The sequence below is a fragment of the Lethenteron reissneri genome, chromosome 60, assembly GCF_015708825.2.
Source record: "Lethenteron reissneri isolate LAM-NWPU_2019-01 chromosome 60, ASM1570882v1, whole genome shotgun sequence".
Lineage (NCBI taxonomy): Eukaryota > Metazoa > Chordata > Hyperoartia > Petromyzontiformes > Petromyzontidae > Lethenteron > Lethenteron reissneri.
Genome location: NC_083838.1, coordinates 3,964,041 through 3,976,245, shown reverse-complemented (window position 1 = coordinate 3,976,245; position 12,205 = coordinate 3,964,041). Strand labels below are relative to the sequence as shown.

Below are 12,205 nucleotides of genomic sequence, written 5' to 3'. Positions count from 1 at the left end.
TATGGCCATCTTTGCGTCTGTTCATGTCTTCTTCACTGGCTATAACTGCGTCTGCCAGTCACTATCTCTGTCACTCTACCCGTCCACCCATCACTCTACCTTCCTATATGTCACATCTAGCACTACGTCTGACTGTCGTTATGCCTCTCTGTCTGCCCGTCTCTCTCTCTACCGATCCGTAACACTTTCTATCACTTTTTTACCATTCACTTTGCCTGCTTTTCCATCTTTCCATCCATCCGTGCGTCCGTCTCTCTCTGTGTTTGTCCTTCCTCGCTCCCCACATTTGTCCTCAGGATGGTGCGGTGTCGTCTCGGTGCCCGAGCCGCGTTCGTCGAGAGTGGACAGTTCCAAAACCTTACGTCAACGAGAACGATCCCGGCCCCTACCCGGCCTTCGTCACCATGGTAACGCACGCACACAGCGGCCTAGCGCGGTGGGTACAGGCCCTGATGCGAGGAAGGAACGAAACTGGGTCCCCATGTCCAATTCCCCTGCCACTATTCGGAGATCTGCGCCTAGCAGAGGTCGCAAACGGGTTTTGATTCCTTACCCGTACCCGGCCGCACCAGGGTCGCAAACGGGTACCCGTACCCGGCTGGGTACGGGTAGCCGTGTATCGGGTAGGGTACGGGTATCGGGTACCCGGTTGCGACCTCTGGCGCCTAGGCCGCTCCGGGCCGGTACCGATTGCGCCGCCCGTGTACTCGATAGCTGAGCCGCTGCCTAATCGTGGTCCCAAATTGTGAGCCACGAAGGTGGAGAGATGTTATCTCCCTCGCCTGGTGTGCAGGATGGTCGGGGGTTCGACCCCAACCCTGAGGCCTCTTGTATATTTGGAGTTTGCGTGTCTCTCTCCCCGTGGCGTTGTGGGCTTTTTTTCTACGGGTCCTCTGGTTTTGTTTTTCCTTTCCGCATGTAGAGACATGCGTTGAGATTATTTATATTTACTTTCCACCTCGCTGAGCTATGCTTTGTGGCCAGGTCGCTTCTGAAAAATAAGCGAATTGCTCAGTGGGTTTTACCTGGTAAAATAAAAAGTAACAATTTCGTTTTGATTTAAAGCTTTCGTGACTGCAGGGATTCATATTCTTGGTTCTTTCGATAAAGTCACGTAGAAGGGAAATAATAAAATATGATTGTTTTATATTTTTATTATTTCCCTTCTACGTGACTTTACCGAAAGAACCAATAATATAACAATTTAGTGTTTTGTATTTTTTGCGATTTGCTTACCTTTCCAATGCTTTGCGCTCCTATTGTGTATTTTGTATTATTTGTTGTTGTAACCTTCTAGCCTGCCCCTACTGGACATCTGGCACTTTACAGGTCATCGGATTCCTCCAGCATAAACAAACCTATCAGTGCCGACCTTATTACAAACGAAGTCAGACCTTCACCATTGGAACCTCATTTTCCAGTAAAAAATATGATAATTGTTTTTTTACCCTTCTATCTGGCAACAAAACTGACACCTTTTTTTATTACGAGGAGTCATGTTTGCATAGACCACAATACCTGCAGTCATAATGCAAACAAAAAACATAACTCTGATAATGTATGCACTGTCCTTGAAGTTGATTGGTCCACACCCGAGACAGCTTTCCTTAGAGCCTAGTCTCACATGGGTTGGACCAGATGTCTTTGAGTTGTGCGCCTTTTTGCGTCATCTGGTCCAACCCATGTCCTGGGATGTGTCTGGGATTTTTTTCAGTCTTCCCAGGAATGTTAAAGGTCCCACATAGTAAAAATAATTCTCCACTCGTTCGAGACAATGCACACGCATGCTGTCCTCCCCTCTCATCATCATGCGAGATATTCTTTCGATTTAAAGCTTTCGTGACTGCAGGGATTCATCTTCTTGGTTCTTTCGGTAAAGTCACGTAGAATGGAAACAATAAAATAATAAGAATAAAACATAGAAAAATAGTTATTTTATTATGTTTAAATTATTTTATTATGTTTTAATAATTGTTTATGAGAAATGCAGATATGGAATTAGTGGTTCTTTCGGTAAAGTCACGTAGAATGGAAACAATAAAATAATAAAAATAAAACATAATTAAATAATTACTTTATAATAATTATTTTATTATGTTTTAATAATTATTTTTATTATTTTATAATTTCCATTCTACGTGACTTTACCGAAAGAACCAAGAAGACGAGACATTCTTCTTTGCCTGATATCTCCATTTTTAAAATCACTATATATATATATATACACATCAGAGGTAGCAACCGTAGTGGACCGCCACTGGCTATTTATTTGCGTACACGCGCGCGTGTCCGCAGTACACATCGGACAAAATGAAGGCTCACATGTACAAGCTCACGGGCCCCGGCGCGGATGAGGATCCCGTGGGGCTGTTCTACCTGGACGACCATGGACGGATATACGTGAAGGAAGCTGTGGATCGCGAGACGCTGAAAGTTTACCAAGTACGATGCGTGAAATCACGGGCCTTCAAAAAGTATTGTCGCTCCCTCGGCATTAGAGCTGTCAAGCAGCGGGGCGGCAGGAAGGCCCCAATGCCTGCTTGTTGTAGAGGATTGCGGTTTGACTCCGTAAGGAAGTCCCAGTTAATACCTCGGTTTGTATTAACCGTGAAATGCTACACGCAGTCCACTTCACTCAAGATTGAACACTAAGCGTTCCCGCAATGCCATCGGAAATGAGTGGGGCATTAAATGCCAGCGTCGAATTCGAAGAAAAAGAAGAAAATACGCTGCAAATTACAGCAAACCCTCACGGTGTGCGAGCTCTAGATTCGCGAGTTTCGCATATTCGCGAGTTACTAAGCGTATACGAGTTCCTTATTCGCGACCTGCTGGACTCCAGTATTCGCGAGCGTACAACGTGCCAGACCACCGACAGCGGGTATCTCGGCCTCGCTGTGCGCTGCGTTGCACCGCTAGTCGAGTAGACAACCATGTGTTCAATAAACCCTCGAAGCCAGGATGACCGTCCAACTCCGATCGTCATTTATTGATTGTAACAGGTAAAACTGGTGAGAAAACACAGATACAGCATCTGTTATAATTCGGAAACACCCACACAATGAACACCACAGCATCAGAACATTGTCTCAGATAACAATAGATCCTGGAAGGACCAGGCCCCCACATTACCCCTGAACAACTAGACAAAGGCACAAGCTGATGCGTTGCATACAGGCACAGTGTATTCATCCCACTGCACCCCAAATGTACAGCATTACACTTAACACTAAACTGTGGATGAGATACTTCGTCATCTTTACTCTCAGGATCGCAACATAGGCACAAGTCTGACTCGACCTACTAAATCACAAGTAACATCCACAATAAGGAAAGTCACAGGCTTCGTTACTAACTAGGCCTCGTATTTACTACAACAACTTAACGGCACCATAAAGGCATTTACATTGCTATAACGGTCATTCCAACATTACAACAGCATTTCCAATATTAGAGGAATATAAACAACTTACAGATATTGCTTCTTAAGCTCCCACAATGGATAAGTGCGGCTGTGGTCTCACTGAGATGCGATGCGTGCCGCCATCTTGACTTATCTGAGTAATGGCTGAAGCCCGCGTGGTACAGTGGAAATCTAACATCGTCCCTTCCTGGTCACGTGACCAACATTAGCATCAAAAAACAGGAACTTCCTGTTAACGTACGCTCCCCATCTGCCGTGAGGAAAGACAGCGGGAAGGTGCGCGCAGAATGTTGTTCCATTTTAAATTGTCTGCGATGTCTTCTTGGTTCTTTCGGTAAAGTCACGTAGAAGGGAAATAATACAATAATACAAATTAAACATGATAAAATAATTCTCACGACGTTTCGGCCACAACGAAAAACAGCCGTCCTTAGGTGAAGAACAGGTCTGTCGGAAAGACAGCGTCTGAATGAACACCACCAAGCTTGGTGGTGTTCATTCAGACGCTGTCTTTCCGTGGTGGTGTTCATTCAGACGCTGTCTTTCCGACAGACCTGTTCATCACCTGAGGACGTCTGCTTGCGTTGTGGCCGAAACGTCGTGAGAATTATTTTATTATGTTTTATTTGTATTATTTTATTATTTCCATTCTACGTGACTTTACCGAAAGAACCAAGAAGATGAATCCCTGCAGTCACGAAAGCTTTAAATCGAAAATTATCTGCAATGATTCGGCACCCCCCCCCCCCTTGGCTGCCCATGTTGTTGTCAGTCTCGCAGTAATCCCGCCCGTGAGATTGCGTCTGCGGTAGGCTGACATTTTGGTATAAACGAGTCCACTGACAATTAGTTTTTTTACCCTTTTATCTGGCAACAAAACTGACACCTTTTTACAAGGAGTCATGTTTGCATAGACCACAATACCTGCAGTCATAATGCAAACAAAAAACACAACTCTGATAATGTATGCACTGTCCTTGAAGTTGATTGGTCCACACCCGAGACAGCCTTTTGGCGTCATCTGGTCCAACCCATGTGAGACTAGGCTCTAAGGAAAGCTGTCTCGGGTGTGGACCAATCAACTTCAAGGACAGTGCACATTATCAGAGTTGTGTTTTTTGTTTGCATTATGACTGCAGGTATTGTGGTCTATGCAAACATGACTCCTTGTAAAAAGGTGTCAGTTTTGTTACCAGATAGAAGGGTAAAAAAACAATTATCGAGTCCACTGAGGTCTATTAAAAAATAAGGCGAATGCAATCAGGCAAAGTGTGGCAGCCAGCGCTAAAATGATCACTGTGCATTGTTATCAAACACCTGCATCTCCTCTCGCGGTGAGAGACGGTTCACTGCATTCAATTACACTGGTCAACACACTTTTTCTGGCATAAGGTATTCCAACGGTTTTCAGGTAATTTTGGGGTGCCGATTCCAAATCTGGCATCAGTTTTTGTCTATCACATCAGGTGTTTGAGATATCAAATATTGCATTTTCAATAAAAACTGCAGAAGAAAAATATTAAATGAATGTGGATATCTGCATAAAATGATATTATAAACACACTATCCTAAAAATACAGCACCATATTTTAACACTAAAGCAGTCACTGACTCGCAACAACTTGCAATCATAAGTGACAGAGTTAATTTCGGGTAAAATCAATGAAAATGGGGTATGCCGATAGCATAAAAATGAGATGTGATAGAGCAAATCTGAGATCAGATTTGGAATCAGCGCCCTGAAATTAGTCTAAAACAGCTGCAAAAGTCCAGGCCACAAAAAAATGTTTTTTTTTTGTTGACCAGTGTTATAATTACACATAGTCATCATTGCCCCCTACTGGCAGACCTGGTGCTGAGCTATCTTGTGCTGAGGATGGGTGGAGGAGGGCAGAGATGGAGAGGGGAGGAGGGATGGTGGTGTATGGAGGAGGTGACATCGGGTGAAGAAGAAAGATGATTGTAGCCACGGGGATTGCGCCCATCAAGCCCAGTGGCAGCATCCACCGTGAGTCTGTAGCCGTGGGAGCGAATACGGTGCTCACGCCGGAACTCATTGCTCCCGCAGATGTTTGTGCACGCGTACGACGAACAGGGCCACGAAGTCGAAAATCCTGCCACGATGACGGTGCTGGTGACCGACGTCAATGACGAGACTCCGCAGTTCGTGGAGAAAAACTTCACGGGAACGGTGCTGGAGAACCAACCAGCCGGTGAGCGTATTAAACGAAAACGAGAATAATTTTTTTTTTATATAAGAGCTGCCCTCCTTCGTGTTTCTCAGACTACTTTACGGTCTAGATTTGAAGCTTTCGTGACTGCAAGGATTCATATTGTTAGGTTTTTTCGGTAAAGTCACGTAGGTAAAATTTTTTAATTAATAAAAGTTAAGTAAAAAATAAAATAAAAATCACGACGTTTCGGAGGCAACACATCTTCTTAGGTTTTTTCGGTAAAGTCACGTAGGTAAAAATTTTAAATTAATAAAAGTTAGATAAAAATAAAATAAAATTCACGACGTTTCGGAGGCAACACAAGCTTCCGTCTTCAGGTGGACCCGTCACAGCACGATAGGTGTATCAAGTGAGAGAAATTCCAAGAACACAGTATTTGTATATATACTGGTTGAGGGTGGGAGGAGCCAAGGTAGGCCCTGGATATTATTTTTGTGAGGCTCGGTGCGGCTGAAGCACGCTGCTAGGAATGAGCCTTTGTTGTGTAAACTAGGTGCGGATGATATAAAGGTGCGTGTAAATGGGACTGAGCCTTTTGTTATGTAGAGGTGGTGCAGCTGAAATCGCTGCCAGGAATGAGTCTTTGTTGTGTAGAATGGTGTATATGACAAGTGACTTGCATTACATCTCACTTGAAGCATTTTATGGGGTGATAATTGCTGCTTTGTGTGTAATCCCTCCTGAGCAATATGCGGTATATATTTTCTTTAAATTGGCAAATTTGAACCACCATAATGCTGTTATAAAATGGCCAACTGGTTTCAAATTATGGCAGGGGATGTTTGAAGATCCACTGTGATTTAAAAAATATATATATAGTTGATACACCCGCAGTAATAACCAGCATGTCTGGCTGTATCTTAATCGTAAACCTCTGCAACAAGTAGAAAACAGCCTACTGCTGGGCCATGTCACTGCCTCAACTGTGCAGTGCAGCGATAATAATAACGATGTGTTATTTGTATACATGCACCTTTTTTATTTTTTTTAAAGCCGGAAGAATTTGTAACGTCTTCTTGGTTCTTTCGGTAAAGTCACGTAGAAGGGAAATAATAAAATAATAAAAATAAAGCATAATAAAATAATATAATTCTCACGACGTTTCGGCCACAACGCAAGCAGCCATCCTCAGGTGAGGAACAGGTCTGTCGGAAAGACAGCTATCGCATCGTAAGATCGAAATATCGTAAGTCGGACCATCGTAACTCGGGGACTATCTGTGTAAGGAATGTGTGCTACAGGTTGATTGAAGAGATTGTTGGTGTTACATTGTGATAATAAATGATCAATTGATGGCTAGAGTTGTTTACCGACATTATGAATTTAGTTCGCTACGACGCAAACACGGAATTTTCTTTTGTTTCTGTTCAGGCACGACCGTAATAAATATAGAGGCGACAGATGGAGATGATCCAGCTACAGACCACGTCATCATCATGTACACCATCATCTCCCAGAAGCCACCCTTACCCAAAGCGTTCACCATCGACAGGAGCAGTGGCACCATCACTACCCTGATAAAACTGGACAGAGAGGTGAGGTCACGGTCACCATCGTCACTACTTCCACCATCATCGCCAGCATAATGTGATTACAATCTCCGTCGTCACCAATACTAGCACCATCACAACACTGATCGTGCTGGACAGAGGTGAATCCACCTCCACCACCACCACCATCGTCACCACCTACACCATCATCATTGTTACTACCTCGACCGTCACCAACGTAATGCTCCAAGACCTTCTGAATTCCAGCCAACAATCCTCCGGTGATCGAGGGTCTTGATGATGTCTGTGCCAAGATATGACCCATCTGCTAAACCTAAGGAAAGCTGTTCCATTCACCGATGGACCATATATTCCAATCATGGCACTCTTAGAAGCGTTTCTGTTCCTTAAAATCTAGCTGCGGACAATTTCGTCGCACCAACATTTTTTACATTTCTCACGCTGCAAGAGTTGTGGGCACGTGCAGCCATTGTATACCTCGTGCAATCTGTCAATGGTGGTATTATTCTGGTCAAAACCAGTGTGGGCACTTGCATCCGGTGATCTCAGGTACCCAAAGCCGTCCATAGGGCACAGCGAATCGGGGCGACCACCCTGGGCCCTGGCGCTTCAACCTCACGGTGTCAGATGTAATACTTTAGTTTGAAGGTGTGTCAGGAGGCCCATATGGTGGGATTTGCCCCGGCCCCGCACCTCCCCTACGGACGGCTCTGCAAGTAAACCTCACAGACACCTCCTGAACTTTGTCCCTGAGGAACTGCGAATATCCACCCTCCATATTTAAGGAGGAATGCTCAGAAATATGCTTCCCTCGTGTTGCTGTCAGGGCTTCCTGGAACTGGGTAATTGTCTCTTCAAGTTTGGTCCAGTTTGGTAATGTTGAGTTTCTTTGGGAGGTTTGACATTGACCTCTTGATTTTCAGGATGGATCGAAAGGGAGAGCCCTTGTGTGTACCAGAACACTGTGTCCACCTCAACTGCATGCAACACCCTGGTGACAAGGACCTCCGTAACATCTCTCTGCCTGAGGAATCACATAGCACTGGTCAACAAAAAAAAACATTTTTTTCTGGCCTGGACTTTTGCAGCTGTTTTAGACTAATTTTTAAGCTATCGGCATACCCCCTTTTCATTGATTTTACCCAAAATTAACTCTGTCACTTACGATTGCAAGTTGTTGCAAGTCAGTGACTGCTTTAGTGTTAAAATATGGTGCTGTATTTTTTAGGATAGTGTGTTTATAATATCATTTTATGTAGATATCCACATTTATTTAATATTTTTCTTCTGAAGTTTTTATTGAAAATGCAATATTTGATATCTCAAAAACCTGATGTGATAGACAAAAACTGATGCCAGATTTGCAATCGGCACCCCAAAACTACCTTCAAAACCCGTTGGAATACCTTATGCCAGAAAAAGTGTGTTGACCAGTGTAATCAATCAGACGTCAGTGTTTAGATCTTGGATGGATCCAGGTTGTTTTTAGTCTGTCTGGGAGGAGGGAAAAAGTGTTAGCACGCCATGCCGGCCGCCTGAATAGGTGCTCACGGACAGCACTTGCCCCAACCCATCTGATACGGTTGTAGTGAGTCCAACTGAGTCACAGACGTTGTCTTGGGAGCAACACTATTTCTTATATCAACTCAACACAACATAACGTAACCTACACTCGGGTGTTGAACGCCCATCTAACCACGCTACGGCAGAACTAGACACGGTCCGCGTGGCTAGAGGCTTCTTCAACCCGACGTGGATCATCATCACCAGCAACACGAAGAACCCCGAGCCCCTCACGGGGCCCCCGTTATATCGGCCCGGGCTGGGGCTGGCTCCGCCCCTCGCCCCGCCCACCTTCTAGATCTCCTGAGCTCTTTCCCGAAGGCTCCCGAGAGCTCCTCTATACCACGTGACCACCCAGCAGCCCCCGTCCACCGGTGGCCCCCCTCCAATATCATCCGGTCACGTGTTGGCAGGTCAACCAGCGTATCGTGCCCCAACGTAACGCTGGCTGGCTGACACTTTCTCTCGCTCCCTCACCGGGAGCCCGCACCGCACACCGTACGTGGTGCCTCTGCGCTAACCAGCGCACAACCAAGCCCCGCTAGGGCTGGTACTACACCCAGTAACCGGGCTGCACATAATGACAACAGATTATCCGCCGTGGCCTCGCAAGGCCGGCACCACACAGTGACATTCAGAGTCACTACACGGTCATAAAGGCGGTCTTTGTATGCGAGATAGGATGACGATATCCCATATCCCCTCCCTTTGATGCTGCTAATCCTGCATAATGCATGGGCATAAGTAGTACTAATCACATACCTGCATTTCCCATAAATATGCTAAATTCCTCTTGATATGCATATTCTTTTGTCAAGGCGCCCTTTTCCCCCCTTCCAACCCAGCTTATATATATGCTCCAAGCACGTGTGCTGTTTCATTCAGACGCTGTCGCCTTGACAGACCTGGTTTTCACCTGAGGACGGCTGCTTGCGTTGTGGCTGAAACGTCGCGAGAATTGTTTTATTATTTTTTATTTGTATTATTTTATTACTTCCCTTCTACGTGACTTTACCGAAAGAACCAAGAAGAGGATGACGACATTGGTTTGTACGCAGACAGTTGATGGTGGCCTGTGGAAGCATTCATTTAGCAATGGAGTGACCGTCGCCTATGTTGACGATGATACGTGCGTGTGTGCGTGTGTGCAGGCCGTGAGTCAGTTCCTGCTGGAAGTGAACGCCAGTGACTGCAACGGCTCCCCCATAGGGCTCAGCAACACGACCACTGTGACCATCATCGTGGGGGACACAAACGACAGCCCCCCAGAGTTCACCTCCCCCAAGGTCTTGTCTCGCGCGCACACAATTCCCAGTGTCGCACAGCGATCATCGGCAGCCACAGCAATAGTGTAGAGGAGTAAAATGGGGACGTGACGTCAGGTGTGCCGTTCAGTGCGATGACGTCACGTCTCCTGGGGTACTTAAGGGATACCTCATGACGTTAGCGGGGTCACTGTGGGAACGGGTAGAGTAAGCAGGGTGAAGAGGGAACTAGGGGTAGAGAGAGGGATCGAATAGGGAGTCTAGGGAGTAGCCGGTGGTAGCCGTAGAGGTGCTTCTCTCTCCGCTCGGTGGAGTCGGCAGAGTTCACGATCCGACACGAGAGAGAGAGACCGGAGCGAGCCGGCAGGGACCCGGACTCAGAGTAGGACCCCTAGCCCCTGGGAGTTGTGTACCCTGTGTATTATTGATAACCTTTAATAAACCCTGGCTAAAGCCCTTAACTTACCTCCTTTTCCGAGTGCGTCCGTGGGAATTCCTCTACAATAGTATCAGTATCATCAACATGCCGAACATGGTAGCGCGATGTTAACTACATCGCCTAATAGACAAGTGGTCGTGGGATCCTGACCCTGACGCTCGTTGTATATGAAGAGTCTTGCATGTTCTCCTGGTAGTTGCGTGGATTTTTCTCCGGGTCTTCTGGTTTTCCCTTCCACATTTAGTATTTGGCTGCTTTAAATTTCCACGTGTTAAGCCACTTCGTTGAACTATCATTTGTTGCATGGTCGCTTCTAAAAAAGAGCTATATAGCTCAGTAGGCTTTACCTGGTAAAATAAAAAAATATTTTAATTTTTTGTTCATAATTTTAACAATTATAATATTTATTTGACTGTCAAACGATGAACGTCACTCTCATTATCTCACTTTCTTGCAAATTAGACTATCCTGGCCTCTTTGGATTTCTCGCCTGGTTAAAACAAAATTAACTTGAACCATGCATCCCGAGCAATTGGGAAAGTGCTGCCCTCCACTGTGTGTGAACCAGAAGTTACTCGAAGGGATATTGCACGTCTGTGGGCCGCTCTGCAAAACGGAAGGATCGCTTTGCTCTCCGAGATATCCGAATGCGTCCTTTGTCTCGCGACAATGATGATGCTGACATAATCAACGTTTTTGGGTTTAGTTCGCGTTATTTATGAATGTGTCGTAACCCTCCACCACCCGACACGGCCAATCAGTAAAAAAGTGTCACGTTGACAAAAGATAAATAGTTCACTGCTTTAGCCCACCGGTGTGTTGAAGCGTGAAACCACAACATTTACAATTTTTGAGTTCGCTGGTAATTGCATCCAGCATCATCGGGCAATTCGCCAGAATGGTGAGGCTCTGCTCTGTCTCCCGTTCTTATATAGAGCAGCAGCAGGGTGACGTCATCATTAACTCATCAACTCATTTGTCGATTGTCAACGTGACACTTTTTTACTGATTGGCCGTGTCGGGTGGTGGAGGGTTACGACACATTTATAAATAACGCGATCTAAACCCAAAAACGTTGATTATGAATAATATTGGTCACGAAAGCCTACGTGTTAAACTGATGCTGACAGCACAATCGGGATGAAATTGGCGATTGTAAGCAGAGCCCATCACAGAGGAGGCTCAAACTTTCCCCACCCCCCTCCCTCTCTCCCGGCCTCTCCTCGCTGTGCAGTACGAGGGGACGGTGCGGGAGAACGAGCTGGTGACGCAGGCGGTCTTGCTGGACATTCGAGATGCGGACGCTCCGGGCTTGCCCGCGTGGCGAGCCGTCTACACCGTCACTAGCGGCAACGAAGAGGGGCACTTCGCCATTGCCACCGATGCCAAGACCAACCAGGGCGTATTGTCCGTCGTCAAGGTTTGTGTGGTCAATGTGTGTGTGCAGTGGGAGCGGTGGTGCAGCGGTTAGCGCGCTACGAAAAGCAACCTGGCGAGCCGAGTTCAATCATCGCTGCATGGGTACCAACACACAGTGACGATTATCTGAACCGGTCTTGGGTCTCCCCGAGGTCGACTCAGCCTCAAATGAGGACTTTGGTGTGGTGGTGTAGACATCGCCACTCGGGAGTCAAACGAGACGTAAGCTAAAAAAGCTGTTTAATTACAATGAACATTATAACGGATCGTTATTAATCGAATACATATCGGGGTTACACCAGTAATGCAAAGAAGACTTCCTGAATATGCTGGTCATATTTTCAAGCTAA

The 12,205-nt window shown here is 45.9% G+C and overlaps 1 protein-coding gene across 1 annotated transcript in view; it reads left to right on the top strand.

The window, feature by feature from the left end:
- LOC133357896 (cadherin-1-like) overlaps window positions 1-12,205 on the top strand; it is a 56,550-nt gene that overhangs the window by 31,965 nt on the left and 12,380 nt on the right. Inside the window, exons 4-9 of the mRNA XM_061576065.1 lie at window positions 297-407; window positions 2,296-2,442; window positions 5,493-5,637; window positions 7,030-7,193; window positions 9,884-10,018; window positions 11,671-11,856. Of these exons, the coding sequence (XP_061432049.1) occupies window positions 297-407; window positions 2,296-2,442; window positions 5,493-5,637; window positions 7,030-7,193; window positions 9,884-10,018; window positions 11,671-11,856 (888 nt within the window). The remainder of the gene's footprint in view (window positions 1-296; window positions 408-2,295; window positions 2,443-5,492; window positions 5,638-7,029; window positions 7,194-9,883; window positions 10,019-11,670; window positions 11,857-12,205) is intronic.